The sequence below is a fragment of the Muntiacus reevesi genome, chromosome 20, assembly GCF_963930625.1.
Source record: "Muntiacus reevesi chromosome 20, mMunRee1.1, whole genome shotgun sequence".
Classification (NCBI taxonomy): Eukaryota; Metazoa; Chordata; class Mammalia; order Artiodactyla; family Cervidae; genus Muntiacus; species Muntiacus reevesi.
In genome coordinates, this window is record NC_089268.1 from 43,458,659 (window position 1) to 43,471,978 (window position 13,320).

Genomic DNA, 13,320 nt, shown 5'->3' on the forward strand with positions numbered 1-13,320 from the left:
CCTTCGTATTTCTTGTGTTCACACCTTGTGACCCGTTCTATGTAATTGGTGGACAGGACTGCAAAGAGTTAAACTACAGAACACGAAGAGTTAATCTATTGTTTTTAAATTTCTTTATTTTACAAAATGCCAGCACTTTACTAGGGTAAGTCATATGATAATGGTAAGTTAGAAATTATGGTTAGTATGATTGAGTGAGGGTGGGAAATAATAGGAAAGGACCTGGGGATAATGAGAATCAAAGTTATTTCGTGTCCTTTGATTGTCTGGTAATACTTTTTTAGGCAGAGTAGACTCACCATAGCATTTGCAGTTACCTTTTTGGAAATAACTCTGTGAATAAGACAAAATGATGTTTTGAATTGATCTTGAACCTGAGGTAATTAAAGCTTTCATTGTTCCCAGGGCATGGATTGGTTTTGTAACACCAGGGTAGACCTTGTGTATGTAAATTGTAGTATGAAGCATGTATTCTCTTGACTAAAAGCTGTGTGTTTCTTCTTTTTATTTTAAGAATGGTTTCATCTTATTTAGTCCACCATGGGTACTGTGCCACAGCAGAGGCCTTTGCCAGATCTACAGACCAGACCGTTCTAGAAGAATTAGCTTCCATTAAAAATAGACAAAGTAAGGACCTGTGGTGCATGGCTAACACGTGTTTTCAGATTATAGGTTTTGTTACATTGACTTTTAGAAACTTGGTTTTTTTAATGAATTTTTTTTTCATATTTATTAATTTGAAATTATGCCTCTGAAATTGACTTTTACTAACATTTTTGAAGATTACCTTTAAAAAATTCACAGGACTATAGCAGTATTCTGGGTGTAGAAAGATAGAACTTTGGAGAAACTTTTGTTAAAATGCTTGCCACTTTTGCTTTAAAAATATTTTCTTGAGCTTTCAGAAAGTAAACATTTAATAAGAAGTGTGTGTGTGTTTTTCAACAGGTAAAGTAGTCCCATGATATTAGATGTTAGTGGAGATAATGTGTGAGATGTTTGCACTTAAATTGCTATCTAAATTCAAGATAGTATGGGTCTTAAGTGTTTATTGCTTTTGTCCCAATGCTAGTGGCAAGAGCTATGGGGCCTGTTCCGACAGGGGCCTGTTCCAATCAGCATGACAACTGATCCACAGTCAGCCATCCTGAAATTGGTGCTGTTAGTTCATCAGGGAGAGTGTGGCTTGATGAGGGTGTTGAGACAAAAACAAGACATGAGGGATGAAATCATGAGGGCTGCAAGCAAAACTCTCGTAGGTCAGATTGCTGTAAAACACTGATGACCTTGTGTTGTAGCTGATTGTATGTCCTCTTTCTCATCACTTGTATAGGCTGTAGCAAGCGGGAGATGTCCACTCAATATTTTCCTTTCCTTAGCATCTAACCCTCAGGGCATGCTCATTCAGTGGCTGTTGAATTCAGATCTTACTCAGAGGCTAATTTTCATTTAGTACTGGGTTCAAAAGGCTGTATAGTATTTGATAAGACATTTTGATTATTATTTCTTTAATGTCTCCTATGGTCCTTTCTTTAAAAACCACTTTATTGAGGTATGGTTGACATATGAAAAACGATGCCTATTTAGGGTATACAGCCTGATGAGTTTGTATATATCCATGAAACCATCACCACAGTGTATGGGATAATATACCCATCTTTTTCATCTTAGTGTTTAATACATCAGTATTGTTTAACAGCTATTTTTCCTACATTACTTATATGTTTGATTTTTTTTTTTTAGTAGTTTATTACAGTACTTGTTTTTCTAATTGATTATTTGTCTGAAAATATTCCTTAAAATAGAAAGTGAGTTAGAAAAATAAGTGCAGACTCATCATAATTTAAAGATTTTTTTTTTACCTATTTTTTGAGGGTCTACTAAGTTTCTTTTTCTATTCTTATAAAATTTATCTTTTGCTTTCTTTTTCTAAATAGGAATTCAGAAATTGGTGTTAGCAGGAAGAATGGGAGAAGCCATTGAAACAACACAACAGTTATATCCAAGTTTACTTGAAAGAAATCCCAATCTCCTTTTCACATTAAAGTGAGTTTTTAATGAATGTTATATTAATTATATATGTGCATTACATAGCCAAAATTATTTTCCTGCTTTAATAGTTTTAATTTTTGTTTTACCTTGTTTCAGGTATTTAGATATAATTTTGTAATATAGCACATTTAAGTAACAGGTTGAGGAGTATGAGGACTCTTAAGTAGAAGGCATTTTTCTACTTTGTGTTTGCTCTTCTGTCATTCTATCCCTGTATTTAAAAAATGTGAAACTCTTACTTAGAGGATGGGTATCTATTTTTTTCTTGTAAAATACCTTATAGTAAGTTTGCAGCATTTTTAAAAATTGCGGTAAAAATATATGTGAAAGTCGCTCAATCATGTCCAACTCTTTGCGACCCCATGGACTGTATAGTCCTGAATTCTCCAGGCCAACATACTGGAGTGGGTAGCCTTTCCCTTCTCCAGGGGATCTTCCCAACTCAGGGATCGAGCCCAGATCTCTCCCACATTGTGGGAGGATTCTTTACCAGCCGAGCCACAAGGGAAGCCCAGAGGAATACTGGAGTGGGTAGCCTATCCCTTCTCCAGCGGATCTTCCCAACCCAGGAATAAAAACGAGGTCTCCTGCATTGTGGGTGAATTCTTTTCCAGCTGAGCTAACAGGGAAGCCCGGTAAAAATACACATATCATAAAATTTGCCATTTTTACACGTACAGTTTTCTGATACTCACCTTGTTTCTGGTACACTCACATTGTTTTTCAGCCACACCAGCCATCCGTTTCTAGAACCTTTTTCATGATCTCAGTCTGAAACGTGGTACCTGTTAAACACCGACTCTGCATTTCCCTCTCTTCCCTCGGCTCCTGGCAACCACCATTCTACTCTCTGTCTCCGTACACTTGAACTTGAGTGCTCTGAGTGCTTCATGTAAATGGAATCATAAAATGTTTGTCCTTTGTCACTGCCTTACTTCCCTTGGCATAATGGGCGTACACATCTGTGTTTGAGTTCCTGCTTTCATTCTTTTGCATGTATGCTCAGAAGGGGGATTGTTGAATATAGGATAATTCTGTGTTTGATTTTTTGAAAATCAGTCCTCACAATTCCATAGCCCTGTACAATTTTACATTCCTGCCAACAGTGACAAGATTCTAGTTTTTCATCCTCACTTACACTTACTGCTTTCTATTTCTTTCATTTTTTAAAAATAAATAATAGCTATTTGGCTTTTTTTTTTTTTTTTTTTGCTGTTGGTTGTATGAATCTGTTATCTTAAAATTCAGCTGTGATTAAGTTTAAGATTTAAGCTTTTTAAGCATCAGAAACACTAAACCCGATGACAGAACTACTTTGCTTTAGAATAAAAGTTTAAATGTGGCCCATTTGATTAAGAGGTTGCAGATGGGACTGGGGTGAGGAAGCGTGGGGAGTAGGCCCTTATTTTGTGTGAAGGTAGGTGTGTACATGAAAGTACATCAGGTGCTTCTTACTATTTGATTTGCGTCCAAGTGCAAATATTATTTTGATTATTTTAGGTAAAAAAAAAAAATGAGGTCCATTTTGGTTTACTATAGCTACATACAGATTTTCAGTTTCTTAGTAAATCTCGATTAAAGGTGATGCAATGTCTTTTGCATTATACTCTCATTTTTCAGGAAATTTTTAAATATTCTAAGCAGTACAGTATATGGAACCATATTTAACATTTTTAGTATATTATCTAAAGGCCAGACTTAGTGATAAATGCAGATTATTAAAGTATTTCCTTGTAGAAGTCTCTTGCTACTAGGTAACTATAAACAGTAATCTGAAGATGATGTAAATAAATTTTTGTTTTCTCTTTTTAGAGTGCGTCAGTTTATAGAAATGGTGAATGGTACAGATAGTGAAGTTCGATGTTTGGGAGGCCGAAGTCCAAAGTCTCAAGACAGTTATCCAGTTAGTCCTCGACCTTTTAGTAGTCCAAGTATGAGCCCCAGCCACGGAATGAATATCCACAATTTAGCATCGGGGAAAGGAAGTACTGCACATTTTTCTGGTGAGATTCAGTCTTCAGTAAGACATTATCTTACAGTTTTTACCCTTCTTCATGGTTTTGAACAAAAATAACTTTTTTAAAAAAAAGATGTAGACATTTCTGCTAGCCCATTGTGCATGTTTGTACTTTGATCTCAAGAGATTCTGGAAGAAGAAATGTAGACAGGTCAGATTCGTGCATTTTTGGTACCAGAAAGTAAGTTCAAGATGAGCTGTCTCTCAGAGTGGGTTACTACCAGATCTGCATAAATGAAGGGCACCATTCGCGTTTTGCCTCTAGAAGTCACGTCAGAGATAGCTGGTAATGAGAAGGCAGTGTGTCTTAGTGAAGTGTACGCGTGACGGCAGTGACGTGGCCGTGGTGTCTGAAGCCACCGGCTCCCAGCTGGGCGGCCTCTCCCTCCTCCTTGCCCGGCCCGGCTGCTGGCGAGAGGCAGGTCTGCCTGTCCGTTTCCTCCTGGACTCGCTGAGGCTTTTGGTGAGTCTTCATTGATGTTGTCTCCTTTCTTGGGTTTTATGACATCACTTCTACAGGTTTATTTCAGGTCCTTCTCGGTCGTTTTGCTCTGCTTGTGTCTCTGATTTTCCCAAGGTCTTACCTTTCCTCTGTACGTTTAACTTTCTCAGACCCAGCTCACGTACTGTTCCCTGTGCTCGCGCAAGCAGAGCAGCACTTTTGCTGCCTCTTCCTCGGCATAGCGCCTCTTCCTCAGTTTAGCGCCTCTCTCTCAGCATAGCGCCCCTCCCTCAGTTTAGCGCCCCTCCCTCAGTTTAGCGCCCCTCCCTCAGTTTAGCGCCCCTCCCTCAGCCTAGCGCCTCTCCCTCAGCCTAGCGCCTCTCCCTCAGCTTAGCGCCTCTCCCTCAGCGTAGCGCCTCTCCCTCAGCATAGCGCCTCTCCCTCAGCATAGCGCCTCTCCCTCAGTTTAGCGCCTCTCCCTCGGCGTAGCGCCTCTCCCTCGGCGTAGCGCCCCTCCCTCGGCGTAGCGCCCCTCCCTCGGCGTAGCGCCTCCCCCGCGGCGTAGCGCCTCTCCCTCGGCGTAGCGCCTCCCCCGCGGCGTAGCGCCTCTCCCTCGGCGTAGCGCCTCCCCCGCGGCGTAGCGCCTCTCCCTCGGCATAGCGCCTCTTCCTCGGCTTAGCGCCTCTCCCTCGCTGCCGCCCAGTTTGCTGGCGGCGGCAGCCCGCGCAGTGTGCGGCTCCCACGCTCGAGTCCATATCGGCGCCTCCCGGACACTTCCGAGTCACGTCAGCCGGGGACAGATCCTTGGCCTCCGTGTGTTCTTAGGAAAACGGGGTTGTGGTAACACTGGGCCTCATGGCAGGGATAAATGAGATGCATAACTAAGCCTTCAGTAAATACAGGAGGAGATGACAGCTCACAGTTAAGTATCCTGATGTCCTTTAGAAGAAGTTACCCACTTGATTTCTATTTAAGTGGTCCACTGACCTTCCCACATTATAAGAGGTTTAAGTACATCGTCAGAACATGGTAGGTCTGTTGCAGCCTGATTTGTTCCTGTTTTGAGAGAGTGTCTCCTTTTCCCCCAGGCTTTGAGAGCTGTAGTAACGGTGTGATATCCAACAAAGCGCACCAGGCGTACTGCCACAGTAAGCACCCGCCGTCCGGCCTGAGCGTGCCGGAGCTGAACAGCATAAACACGTCCCGGTCACAGCAGCTCAGCAGCTTCACCAGGTAATTCGGCCCCTGGCGTTGGCATCGCTGTGTGCAGCCCCTGTTACAGGGAGGCATCGTCTGAAATAATTTGGGAAAGTGGAGTCAGATGGCCACAGTGGGGGTCTGAGAGAATGAAAGGGCGAGGAGTCAGTGCCCCGTGCTCCTCGTGTTCATCACAGAGGCCCCCTTCCTCTTCCTCTGCACCCCGCTCCCTCTGGAGGGGCGACGGGGGCAGATCAAGGCTCTCCATTGCCTTCCTGCCACCGCAGACCCCTGCGGTGATCACAGAAATGTCATTTGTTAATGTTTCCAAGTTAAGTCACTGCAGTGTATTTAAGCTCTGGAGTTGACATGTGATACATATACAACAACTTTTTCTCTGTGTGTGGGTTTTTCAGTGTGAGGAGTGTTTCCTGAGTTGCAAATAACTAACTTTACAAAAAATATTTGTTGCTGAGACCCTGCCTTTAATTGAGTGGCTCGCATGTAGCAGATGGTTAAGTCATGTAGTAAACATCCATCACAAGGAGAGGACTGGAGACTCGCTGGGCGTCAGACACTCCGCTGCTCAGCGAGCTCTCCACGCGAAGAGCTTTGAGAGAAGAGGTGTTCCTGTCATGGGACTCTGACATACTCAAGTTGCTAGTCATGAAACCTAAAGGTTCGTGAAATAGGACCATTTGAATTAAATGCTAGTGTGTGAGGGCAAGTTCTTACAGATTTTTATCAATTTGATTGATGTTGGTTTGGTCTTAGAACATGAATTGATGGGTCACACTGCGTTTTGAGGGGAATATGCATCAGTGCAAAATTCTCCTGTTGAAGGAGACAGCACCTAATGTTTACAGTGACTCTCAGTGGAAATATGATTCTGGAGAAGTGCATGTAAAAAATCTGTATTTACAAATTTGGAGATTAATCAGAATTTCCAGATTGTCTATTACAAATGACAAATATGTACTGAAATAATGGTATTATGTGGTCCAGTTGTGAAATCCACAGAAATGATCCAAGAACAGCAGTAGGAAAAGGGACTGTCTTGCTGAGGAGGTCAGGGTAGGCAGTAGAGATGATACACTGAAATATAAAATCTGAATATCATAGTAAAAATGTTTTATGGAGATGCGAACAGTTAAGCCTCTAGTGCATCATCATACTTCAGAAGTATTTATTAATAGTACTTTATGATTGTTAGACGCTTCTACTGTAGTTTGAGGGCAGGATTGCAGTTACTTTGTTGAGTTTTTCACTTAAATACCGTGCTCATGGCAGGAAGTTGCTAAAGAGACCTGTAATTACCTGAGTTGAGGGAAGCAAGCTGAACGGAAGGGGTTGATGACAACAGCATCCTCTTTTGTGTGCAGCATAGAAGAAAGTAAGCTCTGAAACTGCCTTAAACTGTTCCGCAGTAACAGTTACTTTCTAGTCGGTAAATGGCTTTCCTTGCGACAGTGTTGTGAAGTAGGCAAAGATGATATTAACCAACTATGAAAACCATTTTACAGATGTAGAGCTGAGTACCAGAGAAGTAAATGGCTTTTTTTTAAAGGTGAATAATTAGTAACTAGTAAGTTGCAGAACGACAACTACTTCCCAGGATGTCTGACCTCTAGACTCATGCTTTCTCCATTGGACTCCCCGTGAGAAATGCCCTTCTCCCCACCCGCCTTCTCCTCCATCCCAGCTTTTATTCAAGCTGTAAAATTCCACTTCAGTTGTTACCTCTTCCAGGATGATTTCTTATCAATTCTCAAATTTCATGAAGACACTAAACAAGCTTTTCTAACTGATGGAGATGTGCTGGGGCCACACCCTGTTGTTCTAGATCTCTGAGTATCTGTGTACCTTGATGGTCTTACGGACAGAAGTGTGTATGCACCCACTCGCCCAGGCTGGAAACCAGTGGTTACATTTGCTGGCGTCATGCATAAAGTGCCTTTTGCCTCTCTGCGTTTGCGTTCGATGTTGTTGTTGTTGTTCCTATAAATGATATGTTACTTTGGTATTTTTAATGAGAAATGATCATTTTTATTTATTTAAATATTTTCTAAATTTTCATCAAGTGTTTCCTTCTGGACTGTATAATCATTCCCTAGATCTTCATAGGAGAAATCTGGAAGGTTAGATATTATTGTTTGGGGTGTGGATGGAATGAAGGGCAAACGTTGGCCACCTCAGCATGGCCACTTAGAGCTGTTGGCACATGTTATTCATCCAGTCCGTGTGAAATGGGCGAGTTGGAAATGCCTTAGCTATCTCCAAAACAGCATTTCAAAAATTAAGACTCTGCAGTATATTTAGAATCCAGCCAATAAGAAACTCTGTCAGAGGAAAGTAGCGTTGGGCTTTGAAAGGGCTGAGGGGTTGAGACTGAGCAGTCGTTCTTCATGTCATCACTTACCTTTGAGAAAGAGTATAATTTTGAGTAGTAAGGACAAATGCCGAAACGCCAGGGCTCAGAGGAAAAGTAGTCCAGAAGCGAGCTGAGTGTGAGGGCAGGGAAAGAGGTGAAATGAGGTGGGTCCCAGGAGTAGCTTCTTTATCAGGGAGGTTTTTCGCTCACATGCTTGGGGCAGGGGGTGGTATTTTAGGGCAGGAGTTGACTAAATGAAATGCAGATCTAAGTTTGAAAGATAGTGGGAAATATGTGCTAAGAAATGATTTCTCCATAGTGATAGGAAGTCTTAAAGCCATGACATTTTAGTACATGTATCTTTTTCCTTCTTTATCTCCAGGACTACAAATTCGTTAAAAGTTTAGCTACATCTTTGGCTTTGAATACATTCAAGATTTAACTAAATACCTTTTTTCCAGATTGCTATTGCCTTATGAAGTCAGTTTTATAAGTAGGCTCTGTAGTTGAGTACTAATTGATATTAAACTAAGCTGCAAGTGTGCTATTTCTAAAATTAGGTTTGTTTTTTCATTTTCAGTAATGATGTAGACATGGAAACAGATCACTACTCCAATGGAGTTGGAGAAACTTCATCCAATGGTTTCCTAAATGGTAGCTCTAAACATGACCACGAAATGGAAGATTGTGACACCGAAATGGGTCTGCAGTGATATTTCTTACATTTTTAATAAAAAATGATGACTACAAGGTTATGTTTTTACTTGTACTGATTCACAGCTGATGAACATAAATCAGATTTAAAGATGTGTGTGCCATTGGATTTGATAGTAACATATTCTCTTAGAAGCCTCTGAGAGTGGATCGCTAGAGAGAGTTTAATTTTAGTATCTTCTGGAGCGTTCTCTGCTGAGCTGTTTCTGCACAACTGTAGTGCGTTCAGTAGTGCAGCGATGCCGCCTTATCAGTCCTCACTGTCCTTTAAGAGGATTGGTAAGGCTGGAGATGCAAAAAGTTTGCGTGCCTATTTCGGTATAGCCAATAGAGATAGGCCACACGGGTAGAGATGATTTTATAAATTCTGATCAAATTTTCTTTAATTCATTTAATCTGAATATATGCGACTATTCATCGTTCAGTGCCTGGCAGGTGGTAGGTGCCTGTTTGACACCCTCCCTTGGTTCCTTCCCCCTCAAAATTATGTGGCTGAGAAATAGATTAGCATGCATAATTTCACTTTGTGGACAACTTGTGTAGTAAATTGTACCATAAAGTTAAACAATCAGCAACCTTTCCCATCAATTGGAGAGTGAAAATGACTGAAGCTTATAAATTTTTATTTGATTTTATAGTATTTTGATATTAAAAGGAATTTATTAACATTGCTAGAAACTATTTTATAAATGCAAACTTAATATTACTTACACAACCACCTTCTTGTTAAGGACATGTGTTCCAATGTATAATTCACTCTTTCAAGCAAGGAGTATGACTGAAAGGCAGCCTAGTTTTACCCTATCAAATATTAGCATGCAGCCTCAATATTCCAAGAATAATTTGTGCCTAGGGATAAAGAGCAGGAGTTCTAGAGCCGGATCACCTGGATTTGAATTCTGCAACTGCCACTTACTAGCTGTGTAACCTTGGGTGAATTACTTAGGAGCTCTTTGCCTCAGTTTCTTCATCTGTAAAATGGGTGTAACGATAACTGCCTGTAAGTGCTTCATAAACATTAACTGTTACCATCATGGTTAGTGATTTATATATTGTTAACTAGTGATGTATACTTTTTGCATTGTTGATCAGTGATTATTGTGTCAAGATATGTAAACTGTAAAATATTTTCCTAAAAGTAATTGACCCTTTTGATTAGGTACAGTATCGTCTGTGTTTTTATTGGAGTCATTTAGACCATCTTATCTTCTATTCTGTGTCAGTTAAAGTAGCCTGGGAAGTAGTTACTTTTTCCTTTTTTTTTCTTTTTTTTTTGCAATATTGCTATATTTTTAGAAAACTGTGCTTTATTTTTCATAACATTTTCCTTGAGACATGTACATCGTAACACTGAAAGCTTGTCACCTGACTTTCAACTCCAAGCTAGATAGATATTGGATCCTAGACTCATGAGCCCTAGAAAAGCAGAATATAATAATTCATATTATAATAAATTAAAAAGAAACCGCATATTTAGGTAAAATATTAGGAAGTAGTTACTAAATGAAACGTCCAAAATGTTGTAAGCAATTTGTTTGTTTCTCCATTGTATCCCAAATGTAAGTTAGTAAAATACCTGCTTGTTTTGCTTACAGAAGTTGATTCAAGCCAGTTAAGACGCCAGTTGTGTGGAGGAAGTCAAGCTGCCATAGAAAGAATGATTCACTTTGGAAGAGAGCTGCAAGCGATGAGTGAACAGCTGAGGAGAGAATGTGGCAAGAACACAGCAAATAAAAAAATGTTGAAGGTAAATTTGTTTTTTCTTGAAAAATTATAAATGTGTGGATGAAACTGGGATGCCATTGTGTAAGACACTGAGCGGTCCTGGAGTTACTGTTGGGAACTTGGACACGAACTCCCGCCTGGCTTCCTGCCCAGTTGCGGGCGAACACGTGCGACGGGGGGAGGCGGCCAGGCTCTGCTGGGGAAAGCGCTGGATTCAGTGCAACACGAAGGTCAGACCGCAGTTCTGCGCGTCCCAGTGTCGCATGCCTCTTGTCAGCTGGCTCTCTTAGTTTTATTTTCTCAGCTGTGAAATTGGCAAAGTTATTAGGAGAAATGTGAGCATGCTGATGAAACTATAAATGTGGGATATTTTGATTTTAGTAAACATTGCTTAGGGTTGCGGCAAACCGAATGTAAGATATGTGGCCTTTATTTTGATGGTGGTTGGTGAAGGCTTGGGTCGTCTTTCACAGAAGAGTGGAAACACGTTCTCAGGTCTCTTCTGGATTGATGCCTCTGCTGGGCGGTGATGACGGGGAAAGTGGAAGCACTTCAGGTAGTTAGCCATGGCTCTGCGTAGCAGCTGAAGATGGAGTTTTGCCTCCCGGAAGTCAGCACTGCAGTCAGCTGTAGAGATGAGATTTTTTGGTGTCCACAGAGGCCCCAGCAGCCCTGCAGACCTGTGAAACCGGAACCTACCCATCGTGCTGGCGTTTTGTCTTGTTTGCCCTGCCTTAGGCTGGGCTCATGTCAGTTTGTTATAACATTTTCTTCTCAGTGTTTTGAAATAAGTCCAAAAGCTGAAGGCGAAATGGCACATAGTGGCCTTGACCCTGAGCCCTTGGGTCCTGAAGGAGAGGGCGAGCCTCAGGACTCCTGCCAGCCCTCCCTGACCTGAACTGAGAGAGGGCCAGTGAGCGACGCCGACTAGCACTAAATATGTGTAAAATTAGAGGGAGTAACCGTCCCAACTGCCTGCACTAATAGCTCTAGTAGAGCACCTGTGTAGGCAGAATGGACCTGTCTAGGAAGGTTAAAGAAGCCACTTTTACACTTCCAGATAAAAAGGCATGCAGAACTTGATTTCTCCAGATTGCAGATTTTCATCATTCTGTTAGGTTGGTGCAAAAGTAATTGTGGTTTTTTCATTGTTGAACTTTGCCATTTGATATTGGAGTACATTCTTAAATAAATGTGATTATGTTATATACATCATTTTAATGTGCCTTTCTTTGGGGTTTTTTTGTTAATGACTGACTTTAGACTATAGAAATGATGTTAGACAAATATAAAATTCGAGTGACTTTTTTTCTTTGAGTTCAAAATGGGTTGTAAAGCAGTGGAGACAACTTGCAACACCAGCAACCGCCTTTGACCCAGGAACTGCTAATGAACGTACAGTGCAGTGGTGGTTCAAGAAGTCTTGCGAAGATGATGAGGAGTTCAGCGGCCAGCCATCGGAAGTTGAGAGCCATCATTGAAGCTGTTCCTCTTAAACTACACGAGAAGTTGCCAGAGAACTCAGCGTCGATCATTCTGTGTTCATTTGGCATATGAAGCAGATTGGAAAGGTGAAAAAGCTTGAAAAGCAGGTGCCTCTTGAACTGACCGATAATCAAAAAAATTGTCATTTTGAACTGTCGTCTTCTCCTATTGTACTAAACAACAGCGAACCATTTCTCGATCGAATTGTGACATGTGACAAATAGTGGATTTTATATGGACAGCTGGTGACACTCAGTTCAGTGCTTGGACCAAGAAGAAGCCCCAAAGCACTTCCCAAAGCCAGACTTGCACCAGATAAAGGTCCTGGTCACTGTTTGGTGGTCTGCTGCCCATCTGATCCACTGCAGCTTTCTCAGTCCTGGTGAAACTGTTCTATCTGAGATGTATGCTCAGCAAATCGACGAGATGCACCCAAAACTGCCACACCTACAGCTGATATTGGTCAACAGAATGGGCCCAATTCTTCTCTGTGACAACGCCCGACCGCACGTTGCACAACTTACACTTCAAAAGTTGATCGAGTTTGGCTACAAAGTTTTGCCTCATCTGCCATATTCACCTGACCTCTTGCCAACCAACTACCACATCAAGCACCTCAAAAACTTTTTGCAGGGAAAATGCTTCCACAACCAGCAGGAGGCAGAAAATGCTTTCCAAGAGTTTGTTGAATCCCAAAGCGTGGATTTTTATTCTACAGGAATAAACAGGCTTAATTCTTGTTGGCAAAAATGTGTTGATGGTAATGGTTCCTATTTTGATTAATAAAGATGTGTTTGAGCCTCCTTATAATGATATAAAATTTCACCATCCGAACCAGCAGTTACTTTTGTATCAACCTAATACAACTTTGTAGAATCTTTTCAGCTATCAGCAGTGCTAAGAAACTTACTTCTCAGGCTTTATTACTACTTCATATATCCAAAGCTATCCATCTGGGAAACTTCCTTACTAGGTGCTGGGTTGTTTTAGGGCAGTGGTTCTCATCCTTTTTGGTATCTAAACCCTTTAAAACCGATTATAGATTCCCAAAGGGCTTTTGTTTGTATGAGTTAATATTTATTGATTTTTCTCTACTAGAAATTAATACTAAAATTATTAATTCACTTTAAAATAACAAATCATTACATGGGTATTTTTCATAAAAGTGTAGTTACTTAATCTTTCTAAAATAAAACAATGAGAAGCGAGTGGCATTGCTTTGCATTTTTGTAAATCTCTTTAATACCAGGTTTAATAAAAGGTAAGCTGGATTCTCGTCCCTACTTCTGTATTCAGTCTTCTCACACATGATGTCAC

General features: G+C 41.0%; 1 protein-coding gene across 1 annotated transcript in view; it reads left to right on the forward strand.

Moving 5' to 3' along the window:
- Positions 1-13,320, forward strand: part of RANBP9 (RAN binding protein 9) — a 70,254-nt gene that overhangs the window by 49,510 nt on the left and 7,424 nt on the right. The window contains exons 7-12 of the mRNA XM_065912675.1: positions 515-627; positions 1,938-2,046; positions 3,865-4,055; positions 5,600-5,744; positions 8,660-8,781; positions 10,389-10,540. Of these exons, the coding sequence (XP_065768747.1) occupies positions 515-627; positions 1,938-2,046; positions 3,865-4,055; positions 5,600-5,744; positions 8,660-8,781; positions 10,389-10,540 (832 nt within the window). The remainder of the gene's footprint in view (positions 1-514; positions 628-1,937; positions 2,047-3,864; positions 4,056-5,599; positions 5,745-8,659; positions 8,782-10,388; positions 10,541-13,320) is intronic.